Genomic DNA, 26,718 nt, shown 5'->3' with positions numbered 1-26,718 from the left:
AAGGAAAAAAAAAAAAAAAAGAGAGAGAGAGAAAAAAAATTAATTCTCTAATAAACTTTTGGCATTAGACAGAATTTCAAAAATGAGAGAGAGAAAGAAATGTATCCTGCCAGAAATGTGTTCAAATGGCACAGGAACAGCAAGTGAATATGAGTAACTAATATCTGTACTCAGAAATATATTTGCTGCAGTGCTTTTTGGGGTTACAAATGGAAAGGGGTTATGCATTTGCTTAAAAAAGTTGCAAGACCAAGTTTTAGTTTTTAAGGGTCATGGACACATGCTCTATTACCACCACCTCACAGGTCACCACGTGTCTGAGGAACTGTGATAACTGCTATTGTGTACACTCTTAGCCCACGGCAAATGCAAAGTAATACAGCATATCTTAAATCACTTCACTGTATTTTTCTGCTTTTGAGTATTTCTGCAACCTCTATCTGCTGAACAGCAATAAAAATAATCAGAGAAGCCAGCCTTCCCCTACCCAAAAGTATTCATAAAAAAAAATCATTTTTATTTGCAGAAAACTTGATTAAAACTGCCAGTGCAATGGTGTTCAGTAGCTAACAACTGTTTACGATCCTTTACGATACTAAATTAACTTTCTTCCCTTTGTCAAACGGGGAAGATGGAGTCCTGCTTTGGAAGAAACTAACGGGTGTGCTAAAAGTTTTTGTTTGTTTTTGTTTTTTACAATCTGATAACGTAATTTTACAACAAATAGTTTCTTTAAAAACAGACAGAGAAGAGAGATGCTTGAAAAAAATGCTGAAATTCTTGAATACCTGTGCTCTAAGAGCAAAATTGTTTTCTTCACCAGAAGGTGCATATACAGACCTTTATTACAAACTACTGTAGTAGTTTTAACAGGGTTATTTCAGGACTAGCGAACACCAAGAGATGTTTACCATGCCTTTGGGAAAGATAAATAAATATTATTTTACTTTTTTTTTTTTTTTTTAAGCAACAGGTACAATAGGACAAAACTGTCAAAAACTGGCAATGACAGAGTTAAAGCGACATAAGGCTTTCAACACAGCATATTCTTGGCTAAGTGACTTTGCTTGTGGCTATGGTATAAATAGCTGCAATAGGTTACACCTTCTAAGACTTCTAAGCCCATAGACAAGGCAGCATAAATAATAGGAATGAGTTTTCTGGAAATAAATAAATAAATATGTGTATCCCAAAAAACTTTTCCTCACTGTCAAATCCTGGTTCATTGCTTACTCATCTGGAAGAAATGCAGCACTAGAAATTTAAGTTAAGAACAAACGGAATTTGTGAAAGACCTCGCTCAACGGAATTGTGAGACAGAAAACATGTTTCTTCTCATGGAAATGGATTTTCCTTCATGTAACCCCATACTTTGTCTTCAGGGTGAAATCAGCCAGGCTTAAAGAGGGCCTTGTGTGACTGAGGAGAAGCTGTTCCTTCAGTTCAAGCTTCTGTGTGTTTTATTGTAAATTACTTTCTTCCTCACGCAGAATACCAACATTCTCAGCCTCGAACACACATCTGCACTGGCTGATGGACAAGCAACTCCCCAGGCAGCTGAGGTGGATTCCTGTCAATTCCTCTTTTATAATAAAAAGAGATCATGTTTTGGAATGAGAAATTAAATGCCTTTTATGATGAAGTTACATCTACGCTTATCACCTTCCCAAACTGTAACAACATACAACAAAGTAAAATCTCTGAGCACCTAAGTGAACTTATTTGGATCAGCTTCCCTCCACTGAGTGAGAACACTTAAGTCCACTGACATGAGTGGAAGTTTGTTCTAGAATTTAACAAAAGTTAAACAAACTTTGACTATAAGACTCGGATATTTTCATTTTATACTACCTCTGTGATAGAGTAGTCCAGTGAGGGTTTTAACTCTGCCTGTGGACGTCTGAAGGCACAAGTCCTTGGTCAGAGAGGCAATCAGAAAGATGCACTCCAGCATCTATAGAAAGGCTCCCACTTAGTAAAACAGCAAAGCTGCTCATGGCCTTTTGTTAACAGGATTTTAGAATTCTTCTTTTTCTTATTTTAGTTCCTAACAAAAACGACATCTACGCTCTTGTGATAATCACACAATATTTTTTTCCCCATTGTTCCACCATGGGAACATAAAGATTTGTGAAAATATGAGCCAGTTGAAAATTTTCAACATAGAGGGAAATATCCTCATTAAGAGATGGGGAATCTGAGAAATAGGTAAGCTAGATCACTTAAAACAGATGCATACAGGAAGCCTGTGGCAAAAGCCCTAAAGATGTCCTTGCCCGAAGATTTTACTTGCAAATGCTTGTCACTAAAACAAATTAGGGTGGGAGGTGCCACACACAGAACTTCCCTCGCCACTGGAAGAGATCACAGTGTGGTTTTTTTGCTTTTTTTTTTTTTTTTTAGAAGAAACACATGAGTCCCAATCAAAAATCTCAGCAGGTAAAATACTTGTCACTTCAGGCTTTTAAAACTTCTTTTTTTTTCAATATAAAACACCACGTTACAGGTCAGATCATATCCTCAGAGGCACATGGCAGATTGCCAGTCAAAAGGAATCTCCAACAGGAGCAGAATTTATCTACAGGCTGCATTTTCAATATAGAATATTTTGTAGAGATTTCTCTCAAAGATTTTGTGGTTTTTGTGCGTGTGTGTGTTTTGTGTTTTTTTTGTTTGTTTGTTTGTTTGCTTTGTTTTGTTTTTAATAGCTAATAAGGTGGCATTTATTTACGTATTAAAAATCATCAGGAGATTTTCTGTACCTAGTGAGAAATGTAAGACATTGCTTTGTACATACGAGCAGAAAAAAATACAAATGCATCTTGCCTAGTGTGGCCTCTCTTGCTAGCTATTAATGAATTTGCAATACCTGGCTTGAAACATTAGCATTAGGAATGAGGAAGAAGCAGCATGAGAAGCTCTTCTACCAACTCACTGTTGAATGGCTGTTATGTCTGTTTTAAATATTTTGTAGTAATATCTTGTAGGGCAAGGAGGGAATTGGGGGGTGGGAAAAGACTTAAAGAAATAACAAAAAAAAAACAACCCACCCACATTATTATTAGACATGTGTTAATATATCGGGAGGCATTATACAAGCCAGAGCTAGTGCTGAGGACTCAATTAATATCTCCGCTGACTCCACTCACCTGTGAGCAGCCTGGGGCACTGCAGACAAAAGGCCTCTCCTGCTCCAAGTTCATCTTTGATTCCTCATAAATCTACATGTTAAAAGGGGAGGGGGAAAGAAAGGGAACCTATGAATATACACATTCTGAACTTCACACACACATGCAACATGCAGTCTTCATAGTTTTTACTTTTATTTCAAACTCCCAAAACAGACCAGGGCAAAGTTTCATCCTCAAAGTACTAAATTTGCTAATATTCAGCAGGCTCCCTACAGTTTAAGCTCTTATTACTCCTTCCTGAGTACATATTTACTCTGATGGAAGAAAAAACCCCATTAGGCTTTCACAGCAGAAATCCTGCCTTGGAAAAAAAGCATATGTTCAGTGTTGTTATTAGATAAGACCGTGTCTGTTCAGAAATATTTTGAATTAAGGGTTTTTACCTCTTTTTCTTTGGTTCCCGCTGAATCACATTAAAACCAGACGTCTAGGTTATTTCTGAGAAAGAGCCCACTTTTTGAAGTTCTTCAGCCTTATTGTTCAATATTAATAACTTAAATACATTACATACAGGCTCTGTATATGCACCATACAAATGTGCATCAACAGCCTTTAAAAGACTGACTAATTTACTATAATTAATTTACTATAGCTGTGTCTTAAATAAAACAACACTATTTAAAATAACAGAGTCACAGACTAGATCCTAAGAAGCTCAAGAAGAGAAGTTTTGCCTAAAACTGCAGCTTCCCCATAGCAGTTACAGCCCTGCAATTTTGCCCTAAAGCCAGGGGGAGAGCCCCTGGGTCTTGAACAAACATAGCAAGAGGAAAGCATTTGCCCTCAGACTGCAGTAATGCAGCTAGCGTTAGGTCAGAGGTTGGACTCGATGATCTTGAGGTCTCTTCCAACCTAGAAATTCTGTGATTCTGTGATTCTGTGTGATTTGGGTCAACATTACAGCAGTGTCCCCGACCAGCATGAGCAAAAATCATTTGTTAGTAACAGCCTAGGACTTAAATAAGTCACTTCTTTCTGAGACTTTTGAGCCTGTTGCTACAATTGGCATTATAATTTGGAAAATAATAGGTGACCCACCTTAAAGCACGATGTATGACAGTACACTTTAAATCCCTTAAAATTCAGTCTGACCACAACCCCACTTAGACAAATACCTGAGAAGTGTTTGTGTGAATCTGTCATGAACAAAAACAAATATCCTGGTGGAGAAGAATTTAATTCTGAAGCTACAAAAATTTGCAGGACAAGTGATGAAATCACTCCATTCTGCTATTTTTTATAAACCTAATCTGAACATCTAATTTTTTTTAAACCACAGTTTATCACTTCCAGTTACCAGGAATGTCTTTCCCACACTTATTTTTGTTGTTAGATACACTTTTTTTTTCCCAAGAGTTGCCACCATCTCCAGTAAGCATTCCCCTCTTAACCTGAACATCAGCCCAGTATTTTCAGTATTTAAGTTTTCCAAAGAAACAAAACTTTTGGGTGATAACTTTTCTTTTTCCTTTTAATTATAACTTATTCTGGTGGATAGCATTAGACAGAGAATAATTTTCCTACTTATGACCAGGCAAAGGAAAGAAAGGCAGCAGAACATCCTTTGCCATCTCCACTGACTCCCAGTGTAGAATCCCCTCCGATTTTTATTTCACCTTTAATCTCCTCAAGGACCCTACCCCTAAAGGTGCTTGCTAGTTAGCACCATCTGATGTTCTTGGTATAGACACCTCTACCAAAACCTGGCTTAGAACGGTGATTCATTGCACCAAATACAGTTAGGAGCCAAGGAAGACCCTAGCTCTAGCTGCACAAGGCAAAAACTGAAATAACTACAATTGTACCTAATTTACCCCCTTAAGATTATTCATATCCTGTTTTGATTTAACTTACATCTATGTTAAACTGAAATAGAACACTCATAATCAGAAATGAAAGAGCATGTTTACATCAAGGCTTATACTAAAATAACTAAAGGTGTTAAATTCCTTCTAATTTCAGTTATTTCAGTTCCAGTCTGTGCATAGACAGGCTCTTCAGAGGTGAAGTAATAAAAATTCTCAGAATTAATGCTATTCTGCTTGAAAGAAACAACCAGCGGAGAGATAACTGACTAAACAAACAAACCCCTACAAAAACAAAAACAAAACCTCCAGCTAGTTTGATTTTTAAATCCACCTCTATTTATGGTATGTGACCCTGGGATGTTGTCTTTCCTAAAGACCTCTTCACAGAATAAAAAGAGAAAGAAAAAGACTTTATCTGAGGTCTCAATTACCCCTGCAACTGAAGCACTGCCAAATGTTTATGTTACCTCTTCCTCCCCTCCTTGGGGGACAGTGACAACTGCATTTTCAATAGCAGAACAATGGATGATACTCAGTTAAAGAAAATAGAGAGCAACAATTCTGGTCCCAAGCGTCCGAGTGAATTTTAAAATGTTGCCATGAATTACTTGGATCTTGTTTCCTACTTGAGTACTAAAAATATAATACTTCTCTCCCCTCCCTAAGCATTGAGATTTAGCCCCAAGGTCCATAGGTACGTGCTTTGATAACGATTTAATAATTATCAGGGTTATGTACGTAAATAGTGTGAAGTAAGCACCAAAGTAACATGCTCAGTGTAGCATCCTGAGCATGAGGATTGACTGCAGGAAAATGTGAACTTGGATTTTATTCTCAGTACTTCAAAAAGGTGTCAGATCCAACATCTAGTCATTTACCACAGACGTACAAGCAGCTGCTGGTTCCCATGAAAATCACCCTTTGTAGATGATTTTCAGAGGTTAAACTTAAAGAAAATGAAAGAAAGTAATAATCCAGAATGGCTACATCATCTGTGCCCTCCAGGATACTGCCTAGCATGACTTGACCCATAAAACAAGTTACCAGATAGTGCAATGCCCTCAAGTCAAACTGCGCAACGTACAGTTTGTGTTTACATGTAACACTATCACTGCGGTTGTGACTGTAGTGGTGTTGATTCTCTTAGGAGAGTAAATGAGTGAAAGCTTTTTGAAAGGGTGTCCGGCTACCCTATGGCAGTAACTCAAGCTTTATGCCTGAATGTTGACCAGAAACAAGCAGCTGAAAATCCAGAGTATGAGCATGAAGGCATCCCCCCTTCCAACTGAACCCTACAAGAGCTGCAGGTGAATGCAGGCAACATGGGATCTAACCCCTGGTTTGCAACCATAGGATGGGAGTTCACAATGGCAGAGGTGTTTTTTTGTTGTTGTTGTTGTTTGTTTGTTCATTTGTTTTTGTTTTTTGTTGTGTGTTTTTGTTGTTGTTGTTGTTGTTGTTATGCACAGCACAACTTGCACAGCATCCTTTTCAAGATGCAGTTGAGCATCTCCCATCCTGCAGTTCAGACTAAAGCCAGGCGTACGCTGCCCCTGGCACCCAGACCTCTTCGCGCACCTCGTTTCTGTTGCAGGGCCACACAACCCAAGTCTCCTTTTTCACCGTGCTCGCAGGTGGTTCAGAATGCACGAAGGAAATAACGCAACCAATGGCAACATTTCTACTTCACCTAATAAAAATAAATCATAGTAACCTTTCCATCTAAATTAAGGTGCTTATTAACCTTTGGGGTCTTAAATATTCAAGTTACACTCACGCACCTTCTATGGTGCTACGTGACTGCCAAAATTAATGCACACAAAGAATATCAGGTAAACCTATGATGACTGAAAAGTTTAAGGATTGCTTGGCCTTGTTTTGTTTTGTTTTGTTTTTTCTCTTTTTGTTTTGTTTTTTACTTCTTTTATCAATAACTCAATTTGGTGCAACTTCATGGCCTCTTCAAAGCAACATACAAGATCTATAAGTGAGCACTTATGTTGATATGTCAGCATTAGTTCTGATATTATTAACAATAGGCATGAATGCATTATGCAGCAGAAGAGGGGGGTTGAATTTTAATAGAGATGTTAACAACATCTGTCAGCATTTATTGCCCTATTGTGACCACGTAAAGAGCCTTATTGGCAGAATATGTAAGTGAGGAAATCTGCTACGCTGTTGTAGCCTGCCACTCTTCTGAAATATCACCCTGCTTAGGAGCAGCTAAGGTATTCCAATTAGAAAAATAAATAAACAGAAATATAAAAGAAACAGAGAAAGATTTATCCAAGTCATGTCACATGGAAGGGAAACAAGTAAGCTCTTCAGCCAGCCAGAATATTCTTCCATTTCTTGATTTCTGCATAAGATGCTACGAAACATTTTTATTAGAATTAATAAAAACGAAGCCTGCAGTGAGGAATACAAGAACATAACAAAGAAATAAAAAGCAAACAAAAGATACAAAACCATGCTTAGAACATAGCAACAAACTACATCCCCTCTCAGCAGCATCCAGGGGAAACACCCCATGCTCCTCAAGGAGATTTTTTAGAGCCCCACGATTGTCCCTTCTGGATCAGAAAAATAGCTCTAACAACTGACACCAAGAAAGCATGCTCCTTTCTGACTCTCTCCCCCTTTTTAAACTCAGCAGTAATCTTATTGCCTTACTGGTAAAAACATCAAGCAGGCTTGTTTCCTGTTTCAATGTTATTCTTGAAGTGGGCTGCAGTAAGAGTCTGATTTTCATTGGGCTATTATTATTTGCAGCTGTGCGACCTTTTTAACCCTCCTTTAAAAGTGACATTTCAGCCTTCAACCTCAAGCTGTCTAAATGTTGCAAGATTTTCAGTCTTCTGATTAACAGTGAAAAAGAACTGATGGGGAGGTGTACAACAATGTGCCTAATACAGGTCAGTGCACCGATCTTGCCACTTGCACAAGTGAGTAATTACACTCATATAAGCAACCTGTTTGTTGAAATTAATCACCTGGGCATGTTTGCAAGACAGGTTTCTTCAGGCTGGTGTGACCCAGGTCACTGAGATTGCCAAAGACATGTACAAAATCCACAGTCACTAGCATTAGCAGCGGTATGCGGAGACATGAGCAATAAATGAAGCATCACCTGTTTCTTAGGGTCATGGCCACAGCGTATAAGAAGTGAGAGGAGATGTGGTTATGGTGCACTTGTGCATATTTAAGAACCCCATCGGTGCATGCAGCTACTCATGGCTATCCAGTGCCACACTATTTGCAGGTAATTGCAGTGTCATTACAAATGCAATTAAGACTTGTTGGTTTTGGAAGTGTAGCACATGCAGGGTTAATGCCGACGGTTGTTCCCAATATGCCCTTGCATGAGCAAAGCCGACTTTAAGTATCGCTGTGCTGAAACGGTGCATGGTGTTTTTCGTCTGCGTGGACCGCTCAGTGGAAAGGCCTGTTTTCTGAAGCTAGCATCATGCTTTCCACATGCACACATACAGGGCTCATTATCACGGCCCTGCCTGCTTCAGCTGCTACAACGGAGGGTCTGTCAGCATTTCCATTAGAAACCACCCCCCGTTTCAGGATTAAAGCATTTCCAAATGGTTCTGGATGCTGGAAAGCAATTTGTGTCTGGAGTCCCCAAGAAGGCCTTTAATGTGATACACATTTGAGCTGGGGCTCTAGCTCTCACTGGTACTCCAGTGAAGTTTTTGTGATTACATTTATGACATTTATATGTGGAAAAACACTCAGCTTGGGCCTTTATTCATTTGTTTTAAAAGGAGAGAGCCCCATAAATCTTCAGGCAGAGCGGAGCGCTCTCAAAAAGCGGTTGATGTGTGAATTGCCTCAACAGCGAGCGGCGTTTGGTCCTGTCCCTGTGGCTGGCAGCAGCAAGCACCGGCTGTGTGGCATGGGGGTGCCTCCTGGGTAGCTGCAGCCCCTGCCACCTGTGTGATTGCTGGCCAGAGGCATGCTTCGGGATCAGCTGAAAACAGAGTACTCAAAAGATTCTGGTTTCACACTTGCCAGACACCTCGGTTCTTGTTAAACATCCACTCTGTTTACTGCCTGTCTGAACAAGATCCAGCGCTGGGAAGGCTCCCCGGGAGTCTGAGAGTTTTATCCCATCTCTCTCTCCCAGGTATACTCATCTGTCTCCAAATCAACTGAGGGTGAAGTGGTTTTGCTCCCCGACTCAGAGTTTGGCCATGACAAAATACTGTTTTTGTTATCAAGGGAAACCTAACAGCTTTCTCCTGCATATCTTCCACTTATGCAGAGCTGCTTTCTTCTAAAGAAAGAAAGAAAGAAAGAAGGTGCGGGACTAAGGATAACCAAACAGAAAAGGTGCAAGGATAAGAAATTTCAAAAGGGAAAAAGAATGAAGTCTGAAAACCTAAAGAGCTAAGGAGGGGGAAAAATGAGGGAAAGCAGAACCCCAAGGGATTCTGGCAACAATGAGCCACCAGTAGAAGCAGGATAGAGAAGGAAAATGGAAGCGAGGCCTGCAGACCAAGGTACAGGACCAAGGAAAGAAAGAGGGAGTAAAAGGACACTTCTGAAGAAGAAACTTAAAATAGAAAGCAGATGACCTACTGCCTTCCCACATAACAGCAAAGTGAGAGTCCAGCATTGTATGCCATCCATGCAAGACAGGAGTATTTGGTAGAGGGCTCTGTTTGTCCTCTGCACTGGATGAGCCATAAATCAAATCTAGCAAATATACACAAGTTTAAATGATTAATCTATGAAAGGATTTGCTGTTTTAAAGAAATAACCATGGGGTTATTAAGCATAAGCAATAGAAGACCAAAAAAAAAAAAAAAAAAAAAAAAAAAACCAGCACTTTTGAAAAAAGTTCATGAGAGTTATCTCAGCACAGAAATATTCTATAGGAGAAATCAGATCTTTATAGGGAAAGATGGCTATTACTTCAACTCTGGAAAAACACTTCTAGGAATAATGTGGTTATTTTACACTCTGCAACTGGCCAAATAGGGACTGCCTCCCCTGGAAGACTTCCAGGCTTGTAGCTCTGCAACTGTCCCCCACTGATGTCATTTGCAGAGCAGCCCTAATACCTGCTCTCCCTTGTTACAAGTTTGAAACAGCGTGAGTGACCAGGATGCACTACTACTGACAACACAGAGGTTTGCTTAACAGAACATGCAGCGGCGCCAACACAAGCTGTAGCAATACAACCACAGATGCAGGCAATGAAAGGAAAAATCGCTATTTGACAATGAACATTGAACACCCCGTCAGACAGAAAGAACACCTGTATCACTTCTCCATTTTACCTACATGCAATTCTTCTGCTAGCGTTTTCAGCGCTGGAAAAACCCAGACCTACTAAGTAAAACCAACATCTATGTCTACATGTATAGTTTTAATTTGCCAAACACTAAGGAGAATGTCAAGTGTCTAAGGGTAGTCAAACAGCATCTAAATTTCATGTTTATCTCGATGTGAATGAATATTTCATCAGGCATTCAAAGTAAATGCTCATGCTAGAAGGTTAAGTTAGACTGATGTGGGTCTTGGGATAGCAAAGGGAAAGAAAAAAAAAATGAAAGGCAGCATGCAGCAGATGCTTTATATGGTCTGCTAAAAAAGGACTCCCCACTATCTCAAAGGTTCAAACATTAGAGTTCGTAGTTAGGTTGCCCACGGTGGTGATAATACCTGTCTTTAGATAAGTCACTGTCAATCTCACAATTTGTTCTGTACAAAGGAAGGTGCAGTAACACAAGTGGCAGGAATCTTGTTTTAAGAGACAAACACTAACGACTAGTGTTTTAAAGGAAAAAATGTATTTGCTCTGTTCTTTCTTTATGAGCAAGTTTTGGCTTCTCCCTGTTTGGGACACAGTCCCTTGGGGCATAGAACATGAACACAGGAGTTAAAACCACCATTAGCTGAAATCGATATTTACTAGCAAACACTTGAAAGGTTTAAAGGAGAAGAAATACAGAGAGAATTCCATTCTGGACTCCTACGGACATTATTAACATGAATCCAATAGCACCTACTCTCTCACTGCTAATTTTTGAAGGTTACACACAATGCAGTATTTGATGTCCTAATGAGTTACAAATAACATAAGAACAGGCTGCTCAAAATTGTATCTACAGCTATTTGGCAGAAAGAGGGGGGGGGGAGAGAGAAGAACAGAAAATGCATGGCTTGTCAGACAGTCTGCCCCAATATTCACTCTTCTCCCAAAGGTTAATAGCATTAAGTGAGGTGGGTGCTCTGTCTTCTGCAAACCCTTTTCACAAGCACTGCATCATTCCCAGAGCTGTGGAAGCTGCTGTGCTTCAGTAGTTCTTATGCCAAGAGCTTTATCGTGGGTGTACAAAAGAAAAACAAAGAGTCTTCGGATCATCTTCACAAGTTAAGATGGTTCATCATGCCTATTGCTGTGAAGCAAAAATAAATAAATAAAATAAAAATAAAATAAAATAAAAACACTTCAAGGAAAAGTTCAAGTGTTATGCACTGGAGAAGATCTACAGGAAGCCTGTAAAGGGCAGAAAAGGCAACTGCAACTGTGGCGAGAAATGAAGCCCATGAAGCAGAGGGTGTCATTGATGAACTCCCAGTAACATCTGGCAAATAAGCTAATCTTTTGGGACTTTCCAATGTTGGCAGATAAGCATGTTGTCTGTCCCTTCAAAGGCTGACCTCATTTCTATCCTTGGGTTAATGGCATGCAAAGCTCTGTGCTACAGTTACTTTTTTTCACGCTTTCCCCCGCCCCCAACAGTTATTCTTAAACACCAAACAACTTTGCCTATTGTTATAGTTTGCATACAATTTAATTAAGAGTTTTCCCTCCAGGAATAATATTGACTGAAGGTTTTGAAGGGTTGTTTTGTTTTTTAAGTGTACTGTAACTGCAGTATGCTAATTGCTTTGGTTTACGATACACAAATAGATAAAAGAATTCACCTACCTTGCATGCAAATAAACACTTAGATTTCCAAAGGGAAGGAAGAAAAAAAAAAAGAAAGCATAAAAGATATCCTGGGGGAAACAACACAAGGCTGCTTAGCTGACTTTCATACCAGAAGCGGTTAGGGGCTTAAACAGAGGCTTTGAAAATTCTGCCAGCCCAAATTTTCCTTCTGGTTTATTATATAAAATAATCCTTAAACCAGAACTCTGCAAACCAACTTTCTACACTTTATGGATACAATTCTCCAATTCTGTATATTTAAAATAAGTTTAAATTAAGGCCAACCTTGCTTTTTTTTTTTTTTTTTTTTTTTTTGGCTTTATAACTAACATACAGGACAACTTAAGACTTTCATTACTTTCATTACATAGAAAAATGAGGCCATTAATAACTGCTACAAGCCATTAATTATTAACTTTTACCCTTTTATAATTACAATTATTAAAGATTTTTTTTTTAATGGGAACTTCTCTCTCTTCAAAATGACCAAAATTCCTGAATCAAGCCTCAGCATTCACTGTTCTTAGCATAAGATAAAATCCTCTAGGGTAACAAATCTCTGCTGGGAACACTGGCAGCTTGTATGTCCCCTCAGGCAGCACTCAGCACAAGAAAGTCTTAGACATTAAAATCTGAAAACTCTTCTTTTCAGCCCCAACGATCAAGGGCAGGCTGATCTGCAACAGTTTAAACTTTGTATTCGCAAAACTACTACTGGAAATCTCCAATACATACCTCTTTTATTCACTGTTAGTTTCTCACCATCACATAACAAGATTTACTAACAGCAGCTTAACAACCTACTTCAGGTGAGTTTCATTTGGATATAGGCTTATCCTTGTTTTTAGGAATAACAAGATGGGGTCATCACGCTGTTAAAATATTTTAATTAAAATTCTAGTTTTTGAGTTTGGGAACCAGGTTAGAAAACTGTTTCCACCTCATTCTTGTTATTTGTATTGAATATATAGCACAGCACAACTGGACTTAAAGAGGGCCATAAGGAGTAAGCAAGGATTTGCTCAAACTAATCAGCAACTCAGAAAAAAACATATATACTCAGAGAAGATGCAGATGTCAAAGTGAGAGCTTCTGTATTCTGGTGGCCCTTTTAGACATTGCAACCAGCTCCTTCTGGAGGTTTTCACCCCGTCAAAACAGCCAAAACTAAGGACCAGAAGTACTACTCACAACATTTAACCAAAATCTTTTTTTTTTTTTTTTTTTTTTTAGCCAGGTCTTTTAGCCTACATATGCTGGAATACCTGAAGATACACCAGCAGTCACAAGGCATGTCCAGTGCAGATACCGCCAACACAATAGGCCCTGTTGCAGGGTTCAACTGTGTTCATCCTTGACCGTTTATGAGGCACTCTGCAACTATACCAAGGTCTGGAGCCAATAAATAAATAAATAAAGACAAATGCTGTGAGGACCAAGGGATACCCTGGCACTGCAGCTCCCTCCTCTGCCCCCACTCCGCAGCTGTGCATGGCAGCAGCTCAGAGTCCTTGGCCATGCCAGGGCTTTTCTTCACAACTGAGGTCTCTGCCCTGGAAATTCAGGTATCTGACCAGAAGAGAGCACAGAACAACCCACAGATTGCCTGCAGACATCCCAAACAAGCAAAAAAAAAATACAGGGTTTTGTGCTACTCCCCGCTCCCACAAACCCTCCATGCTGGCTCTGGTGTACACCCTGGAAGGGCCTGCAACTCTTGAGTCAGGCATGAGGACAGGACCCAGGAGAGGGGCTACCTTTGAAGACAGTCCAAAACAGATCTTCAAAGACTTTTTCTCAAATATCTGCCTCCCCTGAGCACAGAAGCGGTGATTCTGACCTTCCCCACCACTCAGGGAGAGCACCCAGAGGTATTTGCGAGGGCCGGCAGCGCTCGTTCCTCCAGCCCGTGACACCAGCTGTGCCCTGCAAATACATCTGCTGCATGTGAAAGACAAACAACCAGCTTCTCTCCACACCCATGAACAGCAGCTCCAATATCAGCATCAGAGAGAAGCCCCAAGACAGGCAGGGAGGTGATTGTGCAGGGAGGTGACCAGCCGAGCAGAGAGATCTGCTTGATCTGCTCAGATCTCCAGAGAGATCTGCTTATAGGTATGGAGGAGAGCTCTACACTACAGGAATGAATGTGGTGTGTGGGTCTGTGTGTGCACGTGCAAATCCAGGTGTGAGTGTGAAAAGGAACATTTCTCTCCCTCCTAAAAGACTGCAAGTATTTCCCAGCAGTACAAAACTCTCCAGAACTCATCTCAGGAAAGACTGCCACATTGCATTAAAAAAGCAGTCTTTCTGGCCAGTGGATTATTGTCTCCATTAAGGAGGCAGTATATCAAGATGAAAAAATTCCCAGCCAGTCACTAGCCACAAAGTTCTGGCACTGACCAATCCATAACTACAAACAAGAATATTAAAAACCAGCACACATGAAAAAAATATTACTTTCCTAAAAAGAAGGAGGCAAAGTAAGAAGTAATTCTCCATAGGCTGTACATTCACAATCTGTGAACAACTCACAGCAACTTATAACATGCTGCAAGTGTAAAGCGGTGAAATTCAAACATCTTTCAAAACCACAGATTTGTAACTTGCGCTTATGTAAATACACAGCTTTCAAGCCTCAGCCATCCTGGCCATAGCTCTTCTGGGAAAAATGAAAAAATCTTGGCTGAGGTTTCCAAGAGCAAGCAGTGATACTGAGTGCCTCCAGTTTTTAAGTGTCCAATCAGAAATACTTTAAAAGGGCTTCATTTTCAAGCCATGCTGCACACACCCTCTCCAAATCATATCCCTTTAGGGAATATTTATCCTAAAAAGTAAGCAAATAAGGAAAAGTCAGACACACGCACACATTATTTTGTTCATTCTTCTCTCAGTATTCTCTCTGAAATGAAGATGTAATGCTATGTCAAAATTACAGACAAGAAGCTAAAGACCACAAATTTAAAGACAGAATTTTTAAACAGAGCCTAGAGATGTCCAAAATCTTATTAATTGCAACAAGATTTAAGTATATAGTATATGTAGCCTCATCTGAAAAATCCCAGTTTATATGATATATCCCAAGCCACACAAAGTTGGTGGCAAAGCCAGGAAATAAACACATACATATTTATAGTCACAAGGTAACTACGAATACATAACTACAAGGTCATTCTTTTGGGATTGGACTCCATAGACTGATCTGTTTTTTTGTTTTTGTTTTTGTCTTTGGTTTGTTTGTTTGCTTGTTTTTTTGCTTTTTTTTAATTAATATAACTTATCTCATTTTTCACTAGTATGCAGAATTATGATTAACAAATTCTTTGTACGAGAAGTTAAAATAGAATTTTATAAAAAATAAAAAAATAAAAAGCTATCTCAATATACAGTTGCCTCAGTTTCTAAAAAGAGGATTTCTTACGTAAGTTTTTTGATGGTCTAGTAAGCATATGAATGCATAATTCCCCTGTCCTCTCTTGCAGGAAGAAAAGTTCACCGAGATTTGTACCAGGACAGTGAAAAAATACTCTTATTTCAAAAGTAATTAGAATGTAAGCGTTTACATCCTCTAATGTTATAAATATAACCCAGTACACAGAAAATCCAAAGAGTCAATCCAAGGATCTTTGCACACAGAATCACTAACCTTATTGCAATCTGCCTGCCAATAAAACAAACATGCTGTGCGTGTCTTCTAACAACTGACCGGGTCTAATTATGCCTCAGAGTACTTATTCTGTTGAGGTAATAACCATCACAAAATAATGGTATAATTGATATAGCAGAATTCCTGCAAAAACAGATTTTACCAGTTAGCAAAATCAGTGATTGCCTCTGATAAAGTAATTGTAAGTTGGGGAGTCAGTATTTGGAACTGCAGAGCACTTTTGGAAAGATGCTTTCACCCTGAGCTTGACACATCCTCACAGTGCACCACCTGCCGCTGACCAGACATCTGAGGAGAGTCAGTAGTTCTTCTCAGAAAGCCATATTACTGCAGGATACTTCTTTCCAAGTGTACGCTAACAATATGAAGGTCATTAAAGCTGTATACTCTAGCTGTCATAATTTTGCCTGACATACTACCCAACATTTTTACAACTACACAGGCAAAGGCTAGGTTTTCTTCACAGAGAGAGATATTTATATGAAGTTTCAGATACTGACTACTGCTTTTATGTTTATCAGCGCTACAGAGAGCTTTTTCACAGAAAAACAAAATGATTTTGGTTGAAAGGGACCTCTGGAGGTCATCTGGTCTAAGTCCCCTTCTCAAGCAGAGACACCTAGAGCAAGTTGTCCAAGAGCAGCAATTTTGATTATTGTTACTGCTTGGTTTTCTTTCAGAACAGTTAGTAGCAATTGCAGATAGGTTTCACTATCTTCTCATATGTCAAAATGGGCGAAGAAAATGCTTGACAGTCATTTTGGTTGGCTCATCCAAACAACACCATTGTTTGCATAAATCTATAGAACATAAAACATTTGAAGAGCATCACGAAAAAAAAAATGGGACTATGGTGTATCTTCTACGGGCTTTCATCTAGCTACTTTAGCAGACTCCTGTGCTACACTTCCTCCTTTTCACTTTCTCATTTCTCACATACTGGTTTGGTCTCACTTGAAGAAGCCTCAGATCTTTGACTGTTCATTTTCCATTTACACACATAACATTTTATTCGATGCATTTTATATTACTTCATAACACACGTTGCTGTAGTACACAATGTATTAACACTTTTACCATTTGTTGTTATGGTGTTTTAAAAGATTTAGGTCCTTCTCTGAGGTACTTTGATGCTACACCAATGCTTTTGGTAGTGTTTTGTCTATGCTGTATACCTTAGAAGTTAGCTCCTTTAGGTAGATGAGGACAGGAAAAGAAGCAGCAAAAAAAAAAAAAAAAAAAATTAATTAAAAAAAAAACACGCTACTCATAAGAGAACATCTGAGCTAATGAACCAATCAAAAATACAAGACTCTCTCCTAGTGTCACTTCACAATAACAAAAAAGCATATGTTGAGATACAGGCTGCATCTTCTATTTAAAGTTAACCCAGAAAAAATTCACTTATCATTACCTAGGTGGTAACAACCTTAGAACTGCAGAGACAAATACATTGAAAGAGTATTTCCTTTCAATTATCTGTGAGAAGTTTTCACAGGTTGTCTTGCTTCTAGCATTGCTGCTTAGCTCTTTAAGTAGACTCTATGTTTTTCTTCATAGATTTACAACTTAGCTGTGAAAAGGGTCAGATGAATCACTTTGGTAGGTAACTACCACAGAAAAAGAAAAGAAAAATAAATAAATAAACCAGTCATTATGGACCTTCACACAGAAGAAATTTAGGGAATGTACTTAATTTTTTTAAGAAGGCTCTTCCTGCTTTCTAAATGACTTTCTCTGGCAATCTCATTCCCATTTTTCTCCTATTTTCTTCCTAAAAAAGGATGGGGAAAATAAACTGAAACCACAGGGAAAAATACTTTGGGGAGGATGTTTGTGTGACGGAGTTTGGTGTAAAACTATGGAAATATTTGGGTTTCTTCCTCAGTGCAGTCTTTGGCAAATTTTACAATTCCAGATCAGCTTTTCTGTCCACACACATGACACAACTGACTACAAAATCCATTTTGTAGGAGCTGACAAGGCAATGTTTGTTAGCCCATCACAACTTCCAGAGAATGCAGTCCCATGACTCAGGCAGTCAAACCTCACAGTGGTGAAGATCCCAGTTTCAAGATCTGTTGGAGAGGTCAGGCCCATTCCACTACTGGATATGACCTTATATTTGGCAGACAGGGAGGAGGAAGCAGAGATGATCAGGCTACATACATGCTGGCAAAGATACCTTCTTTCCTTCATCTTTATTCAAAAAGTCTTTGTAGCTTGCATTTTTTCATGGAAGGCTTTAATTGTGTGATAAATCACAGGTAGTAAAACAACTATTTCTCATTTAGATCAAATCCCTTTTGGAGGGCTTTACCAGAATAGTTATGCTCACAGATCAGTGGTAAGTGATCGTGTGTAGTAAGACTAGTTCAGGTACTTGCTGATAGAGCATGAACATGAGAACACATATCCACCATGGACTGTGATTTTACAGTAACTTTTACAGAATATTGTAAGACTACTCATTTTGGTGTGTGAAAATCCCTTTGGTGTTTTCCAGTTAATAAGGATGAAAGGGGAGGGAAAAAAAAAAAAAAAAAAAAAAAAGGAGAGAGAACAGAACATGGGAAAAAAATTATAGGGCTGCATAGGCAGCCTCGAAGGAATACGGACTGTACAACCTTTGAAGTACCCAATTCTAAAATGAGATCATATGAGAATTTTTAAAGCAATAAAATTGAAGCCTCAGACACAAGTGTAAGTTACAGCCTGAAGTGCTTTATCACAGCTCCATGAACCCTCTTCCATAAACCCTAGTTGTTTAGAAAGTTTATTTACTTCAAGGCAAAAAAATGAACTGATTTTGAGAGTGGAAAAGAGGGGAGATCTTGTAGTTTCCCAGAGGTGTGTTGATAAATAAGGCCTGCATTTCATGATATCAAAATCATTGCAAGAGGAGAATGGTCTTCTGCCAGACTGCAAGGAGACATTTTTCACTTGTGGGGAGAAGAACAATTACCGGTGCTTTATACACTTCTGCAACAAAACTCCTGCCCTCTGGAGAGCAAGGCCTTCGATTTAACAGCATGCCTATAGGTAGGTGAAAATCACAAGTTAACTTTTAAGTCTGTTGCATCCAAAAATTATGCCTTGACTAATTGTATGTCTCTGCTGTGCCACATGAAATACCATGCCTATTTATGTGGAACCATACAGAACTTAGCAGTGATGCTAGCTCATACCGGTGAGTAACATCAGCTCAACATTGCTTTTGAGCTGATCAGCCATGTCTTTCACCATGGCTAGCTAATCCACACGCAAAACTCTACTGATGTGGATATGTCCCTTCCAGCTAGAAATGTGCCCACGTTGTGTGATATGTACATAATCAAATTGACTTTAAACATCCTCAACATCTCCACCTTGTTCAATCATCCCAAACTCCCTCCATAATCAATGAAGAAAAATATGCACATGAATAGGCACGATTCATTGATGTAGACATCTCTATTGTGAAGAGAGGAACTGTGAGCTAGAATTGCCACTTTCTCTCTTCTGACTGTGAAAGATGCCTGGAGGATTAGCTCACACACCACACAGATGCCTGCATGTGGTCAGAAAACCCCATTCCTCCATACCTGAATTTACCGCAGCAGTCTGAGTTGGGATAATAACCAGCTTCCTGTTCATACAGTGCCTTTAAATCTCTGGATGGCAATGTGCTGGGAAAAAAAAAAAAAAAATGCATGACAGTGTTGCTATTCATATTCTTAAAGCACAGACTAGAGAGAAAGCGATAGGCTAATAAAGTGTCCAAGATCTGTCACTTTTTTTTTTTTTCTTTTTTTTCTTTTTTTTTTTTTGCAACCGGATCATGTTTTGCTGCCACTGGAGTAAAAGCCTGGCTCCAATCTCCGCACTTGCGTTCACTTGGCACTTGCAGCCCCTGGGACTGGCTAGAATTAGCGAGAGGAAATATCCTGCACCATCCAAGGGGAAAGGAATGCCTCGCGCTGCTCACAGTGACCTGCCTGATCAAGAGCAACTCTGCAGCTGAGTACAGGCAGGCCTTCCTCACGCGGCTAACGGCTGCCATGCGGGAGGGACCGCGAGCAGGGTGGGCTGAGGTGCGCTGCAGGGGCAGTTCAGCACAGAGACTCTCTTAGCTGCAGAAAACAGGGACTGTTTTCTCATCCTTCTCTCTCCAAACTCCAGCTCTCCTGTCAGATAATAGCTGCAAAAGACTTCATTTTAGATAGCAGGAGAGCTTGTGTGGTTTTGCTCTTAATTTGCAGGATAGGGAAAAGTTTCTTTTAACTATATTTAAGTGATAACATTACCAATATAACTTGTGTTGGGAAGCTGTAACAAATTCATAACATTTCGTTCATGTTTCCAGCCTCATGTTTTGGCTGCCATCGGGTTCTATAAGGCTTTTCCACAGTTACCCCAAATATTGTACTCTATGCATGCAAATATTTGTTATGTAATTTTACAGTAACCCACAGGAGTCTTGAGAAGAAATACAGCCTGGCAGAGCCTGGCAGCTGGAGGAGAGAAATTGTTCAGCTCTGAGACTTACTTGTTCGAAGTCACTTAGAGATCTGTCCTGATTTTATAAATGAGATAAGAAGTACAGATTTAAAAATTATACAAATGCCGAGCCATCTGTTTGGGAAGATTTAGCAAAATGAACCCTTTAAATTTCATTCTTCAAGTTATAAAATACTCCATCGGGGAAGCTGTTACAGTAGGTTGACTTCATCCTCTAAGGCAACTTTTCCTCTTTATTCTTAAGCCCTGTAACACCCTGCAAGCCCCAAGGGCATCCCTGCAGCAGTCTTCAGAGAAAGAAAGACAGAGAGAGAAAGTTGTCCTTGGATTTATTTAGCAAGAAGGAGGCCAAATCTGGGACAGGGAAAAAGGGTTTGCATAGAGTCAGAGCTCTCATGGATTTGTAAAATCATCTTGCACATGGAATATATTGAACTTTGAACCTAAACTAAGGTCAAGCAAGTTTAAGGCTTGATACAGATGTTTCACAGAACTCTGGTAAATGAAGGTGAATGTTACTGTTAAAGCAAGAGAAAAAAACAAGCTATAAAAATGGTTGGTCGATTGTTTATTTTTCTTTTCAGTCCATTGTCGAGTTTACTTTGTCCCCCTTAAGCCCAGCACTGGTATTTCCTGCATCTGGGTGATGACAGCAATCTCTTATACACCACATAAAACAGATTTAGAAGTTTGAAATCCACTCCTGGCCTGGTTTCTCCCCGGAAATATATCCCTCCAACACAAGGGAATATTGCCTTCTGGTGCACAGGAAAAAAAAAAAAAAAAAAAAGAGAGAGAGAGAGAGAAAGAAAGAAAATTTCATTATACACAAAGTACTGAGCCCTCCATAGCCAGTGAGAGAGCCTGAACCAAGATTTGTTTTTTAATTAAGTTACAGAACAATACAAAGAGAAGTCCCTCAAGGAAAATTAACATTATGACTTAAAGAAAAAAAAAAAGAAAAAAAAAGTACTATGATCACTTATTTTTAGCCAATTACTTTTCTTCCTTTGGCACTAATGTGTTTGAAACAATGCTCAGAAAAAGGGCCAAGATGTTCCAAATGTTCAATGCCATGACAGAGCACTGGCCAGTATGGAAGAAATCCCCTTTTCCAAGCAAGTTCTGACTAACAGAGATAATGTCATTGGCTCTGAACCTGGAATGAGTCTCAAGATTTGGCAAATGTAGGAAAAATGCAAGTTTGGAAATAAGTTGGAAAAGTTAAAAACTTTTAGGAGATCCATGGTAAAATAATGCTGTAATAACACTAAGTACTTTTCAGTTGCAAAGAGCTTACCATTCATCAGCTTTCAGCATCAGGAAGACATGCAGGTGATATTATCTCTGCTCTACTGATAAAGCATATGAGCAAAGGTAAGAGATGGCATGAGTACCAGGGCAAAGTAAAACAACAGATGATGAGCCATGAATTTTTGTGTCCACAACAGATAAAAATGAGATAGGTTTCAAAGTTTAAAAGTTAAGGAGAGACAAGTTTATGGAAAGGACAGTAGCAGTATTAGTATTTTTGGTCTTTCCGGGCTAATAACTTGAGTAAAGAGGTTGCAGGACTAGCACATCTGCTGCTGTAAATCTCCTTTAAGGCTGGCTACTTGCTTTTTTTTCTCCACATTCCCACAGAAGTCCCAAGAATCCTGGTTCCAGTTCCCCACTGTTTTGCACCCTGGGTAATCGTTAGTGCCCCTGAGTCACCAAAGCACTCGATTGCATGCTAAAGTTTCAGCACACACAAGCACTCTCAGCTCTCAATTATCCATGGGTAGTTTAACCAGATTCAGTGGATTAACCGTGCTTCAGATGGAGAAACTTCATACCTGGAGCTACACAGAACCCCTGAGGCTCTGGCAGGGCTTGTAGGTCAGGCTGATGGCTCCAACGCTGCTGTCCTGCTTGAGCTATTATGGTGGGACCAATGAAGATTGGTCCCAGTATTTCAGTCCCCAAACTGGGCATATGAGGGGAGCATGGTACAAAAGCACATATATCTCTACAATCACACTGACCCCTTGCTATGTCAGCACCAACTCTACAGAAAGCCATGAGTATCCTCACACTCAAAAAAGGGATTGTTAGGATTGGGTGTTGGGTGTTGCAGATCAATGTAGAACCATCCAAACACGGAGAGTCAGCGCTGCTTCAGCAGCCCCATTGAGCAAGCAAGTCTTGCCATAGCCAAGAGCCCAGGAAGCATGGCCTGGGGTCCAGCAGGAGTGGAAAGTGCCTGAGTGAAAAAGAGTTGACTCCAGAGAGATTATGATGTTGCAGAGAAACTATGATGTTGCCCCTTTGTGCTGCAATTCCTATAAACTCTGGGTTCCTAAGGAAGCCAAACAGATAAGAGAGTAAAAACACACAGATCCAACTTTGCACACTGTATCAGATTACACCCATGGAAATCAGAGCACCATAAAAAAATGGTTCAAAGACACATGAGTAGATTTCTCACAGCCAGGTCTGCATCAGTGAGGCTCACCATGGGTCAGACCTGGCCTGCCCCGCACTGAAGCATCCCTTCAGGGATGCACTGCAGCATCCCTTCATCAAGGCATACCGAGAATGGAGAGTAACCCCATGCACCGGTAGGCTAGGAAATGAAGAACTGTTGATTCCCATTGACTTTACCAAAACTATCCGCAGGTTTGCAGAGTTAAAGAGGCATTATGTAGCATTTTGCATGAACAAAAGAAGCAGGCTATTTTTAATTTGTTTAAAAAATGATTTTAGAAATACGATTTTCTAGCATTAATAACTTCGCAAACTTGGCAACAACCAGCCTAGTGAGATAGTTGCAATGGAAGGAGGCAAAAACAAAGACACATACAACTTTTACAAACAGAAAGTACAGGCATTGTGGAGGGATGCAGACTACCAGAAAAGATAGACCTTCAGACAAAATATATTGCCCAGCTACAGGAGTGTGACCTGAACTTGTATGAATTTTTAAAAGGTTTACTATTTATTGTCCCATCATTCCATCAGCCTAATAGTAGAGTGTAGAGAAGAATTAGACAAAAAGTGAATGAGCAAATTATGTTAAACATGCAGGAAATATTGCAAAAGGTGATAAATTGTGTACAGTGAGTTCTGTGACCTCACATAAAATGATACTGTAGAAAAAGTATTTAACCTTATGCCATGAGACATTAAGAGCAAATAGATGCTTGCATTAGAGAACTAAGGCTGCTGTCATCCACTTCAGGTTTAGAGAGACAAACACCATTAATCAGGGCGAGATCATTTGTAGAACAATCAATAGAAAGGAACAAATTTAACCCAAGCTAAATATCTGCAAACTTCATGGGCAGCTGAATTACACAGGGAAAGGACCAAAACAATGATAAATTCTAGTGAAGATTAAGTACGTAGAGACACGTTTGAAGAATTTAGGGGGGCAGAACAAAGACAGGCTAACTGAGATTGCTGGCACCCTTATCCTGTGCACAGGATCTGGAAAACATCAGGAAAGACTGAAAGAAAAAAAAATGTACAGACTATGGACAACTGTGGGAAAGAGAACTGCTTTATATACTAATGCTGCGGTAATCCCAGGGCAGGCAGCAAGAGGGAAGTACGTGTAGTTGTAGAGACAGTGATTGAGGACAGAAAAATTTCCTATAGGAGAAGAAAATACGGCATGTAACTTAAGCAAAGACTGTCCATGTTCTAATACTACACAAGAAAACTGTCAACCATATCCACAACCATGCCAGTGGATCAAACAGTTAGCTAGATTCCAGCTGGAACAGGGGAGCCTGCTGCAATATGATCACCACAATCACGATGAGCAGCAATATTAGACGGGAGAAATGTGACCAAGCAGTGGTGATGCACGATGCTGCCAATAAGAACATCATGAAGCAAAAGATGTTATCATTTGGCATTTATAGCAGATGACTCAGAGAAGTACCACCCACCTCTGGGCACCGGGGCAGAGCAAGACACAGATCTGAATGCAGCACAACACCACAACTCCTTTGTCTCATATCCTGAGGATGAATAGGCACTGTGGGACACCCAGTGCTCTGACTGAACACATAGGTTAAGTTTCAAAGACAAGAACACCTAGAAAATAAGGTAGAGGCAAGTAAAAAACTAAAATGCAGAGCTTTTCGTGCTTTAGGAGAATGACTGAATCCAGCAACCCTGCAAAAAGGCATTGTACCTGTAGAAACCAGTAAAAACTAGATCAGCAGCCCCATTAAAAAAAAAAAAAAAAAAAAAAAAAAAAAAAAAAAAAAAGAGAGAGAGAGAGAGAGAAAGAAGAAAAAAAAAAAAAAGAAAGAAAAGAAAAAGCAGAGGATGTACACCAGTTCAGAAATGCTGAGGAAAAAAAGGAACAATGAAGAGGTCAAATCCCATTAGCACCAACTGTGGCAATAATACCAAGATATATCGAGAGCATCGGAGCATCTTTATCTGTTGTGAAAAAAAGTAAGTCTGGCACAACACTGCATCTATCAGTTACCAAATATAAACACCAAGAGCACCAGCCATGTCCACTGTAAATTGAACCCAGCATGAGAAGTGAACAAAATCTTAGTGTTGCTCTCATTGTTGAAGATGTTAAGAAACAAGCATTTCAGGATTGTAAGAACTGGTTTCAATTATTCTTAAAGAAAAGTGGAGTAGGAGGCTGAAAACCAGTAAGCTGAAATGGAAAAGCAATGTGACTTCCTGCTTTGGACATGGGGACTCAAGGCTAAATCCTAAGAAATCCAAAACCTCCAAGAAACACCCAGGCACAAGTGGGTAGAGTGTTTGACCATCGTTCCAGATTTGATATGCATCAGCGGTGTGATGCTTTTACTCAGTTAATCACCGGCAATGCACGGAGGCAGAGAGGGTTGCGCCTGGAAGTCAAAGCACAGACAGTGAAAAAAAGGCAAAGGCGGCTGGGAGATGCCTGTTTTAGAGTACTACAAGTGTGACAAGCAGCCAGAGCAAAACGTGAAGAGAGAAGCCCAGGAATAAACTAGATACAACGCTGGCAGCCCACAGACTTCTGTTAGTAATGCCTAGCAGACACATTAAAAGACTGTGCTAAATTGAAAAGGATCTAATGGCTAGGACGAAATACTGCAACCCCAACAGTTCACTCCTGAGCCAGGAATGGGCATCTACCTGGTCACCCATCTGGTGAGCAACAACCCAGCTGTCCCCAGACAAACAAACAAACAAAAAACAACCACCCAAATACACATCTGAGATCAACCAAACAACTACAGCTCATGAATACAGTATTTGTGCACCTGGATTTAGTGATAGCCAAAGCCACAGCACTCCTGTAAATAGTTATCTCAATGAAAGTAGCTTATGTTAGCAGTATGGTGTCCATTCGTGTTAATATCCAGAATACTGTGCATTAAGTACAGTACCCACATGCTCTGCAGTGGCCACTGCCCCTCTACAGCAGGAGCATCTTTCTAATTTCCCAGTGGTATGTTTTGTATGGAAGGGGAGAGCTGTAAAACAGAAAGCTTTTTGTCCAAGTCACTCTTGTAGCCAAATGTGTTACCACCATTTGCAACTGGGAAATGATGACAAGTATCACAGTTGTTGCTCTCCTGCAGGTACAACACTGCACGTCCTCCTGTATGTAAACATACATGTTTACATACATTTGTTTACATACTCCTGAAAGTAAGCAAACATATTTCCTATAGTTAAGTGATTACGTAATGGTATCTTTTTTCCTGCATTGTTAGAATATAAAGTTTCTTACATGTGTTAATTTAAGGGTCTTCCACTAAACTGGGAGCTATCACTATGCAGTGTCTGTTACTAGTGTATATGGTACTATGTCCTGTGCAAGGAAAACTATGTAGCACAACTAAATATTCACCAGTAACAGCACTCATTACAATCGCCAGAAGTTTTTCAGAAACAGAAATGTGGCCTGCAGCAGTCCACAGGCCTGATGTGAATGAGCTCGCAGGGCTCCAGCTGACCACCACTGCTGTATGCAGCCAGCACAGTACCTTCAGCTTTCACTCACTTGCCTAGCTTCCCTTTGAAGTCTCATATTCAGAGTTGACAGATTTCCACGTATGCTAAGAAGACATTAGCAAAAGTACATGCACACACATATATACAGCCTGCTAGAATGTCAGATACATATACCTTTTCAACCTGTACATAGTAATAAGACAGGCAGAACTATTTAACCAAAAACATTTTTTTAAAAAATAAAAATTAACTACCCTTATCTCATTAGGAAAAAGTTTCAATCATTTTCAGCATGGGCCAGCTGTAAAAACTGTAATTAGACTAAAACATTTCTGTTACATGCTTCAGAACAGCAGTTGTGCAAACACCAGCACTATGGCCATGGGCTGAGTCTAGCAAGCCCTCTTTGCAGGATGCTGGGACTGCACCTCGCCAGAGCTCCTCCTGAGAAAGGCTTTCAACACGGGGCATGTGGGTGGTGGATTTACAAACTGCAGTCCCTCAATGTGAGTGGAAAACGTGGCTTTACACCAGCAAAGAGTACAACCTCCTGTCTGTCCCACGCATCCCTGCCTCTCTCTCCTCCAGGGCTGGATCCTTCAAGCAGGCTAGAGTAACTGT

General features: G+C 39.8%; 1 protein-coding gene across 4 annotated transcripts in view; it reads right to left on the bottom strand.

The window, feature by feature from the left end:
• CREB5 (cAMP responsive element binding protein 5) overlaps positions 1-26,718 on the bottom strand; it is a gene marked incomplete at its 5' end in the record, with an annotated part of 257,184 nt that overhangs the window by 211,489 nt on the left and 18,977 nt on the right. For 2 of the 4 annotated variants that reach the window (XR_014316827.1, XM_082752543.1), the window contains 2 exons: positions 3,150-3,221; positions 19,212-19,812. Coding sequence is in view for 3 of the 4 variants with exons in the window: in XM_082752543.1 (XP_082608669.1) it covers positions 3,150-3,203 (54 nt within the window). Of the gene's footprint in view, positions 1-3,149; positions 3,222-19,211; positions 19,813-21,427; positions 21,483-26,718 lie in introns of those variants that run through there. The other 2 variants (XM_082752544.1, XM_082752545.1) reach the window with 2 other exon arrangements.

Source organism: Aythya marila (genome assembly GCF_965140915.1).
Source record: "Aythya marila genome assembly, chromosome: 2".
Classification (NCBI taxonomy): Eukaryota; Metazoa; Chordata; class Aves; order Anseriformes; family Anatidae; genus Aythya; species Aythya marila.
Note: the sequence above shows the minus strand (reverse complement) of the source record. Positions and strands in the feature narration are given on the sequence as shown.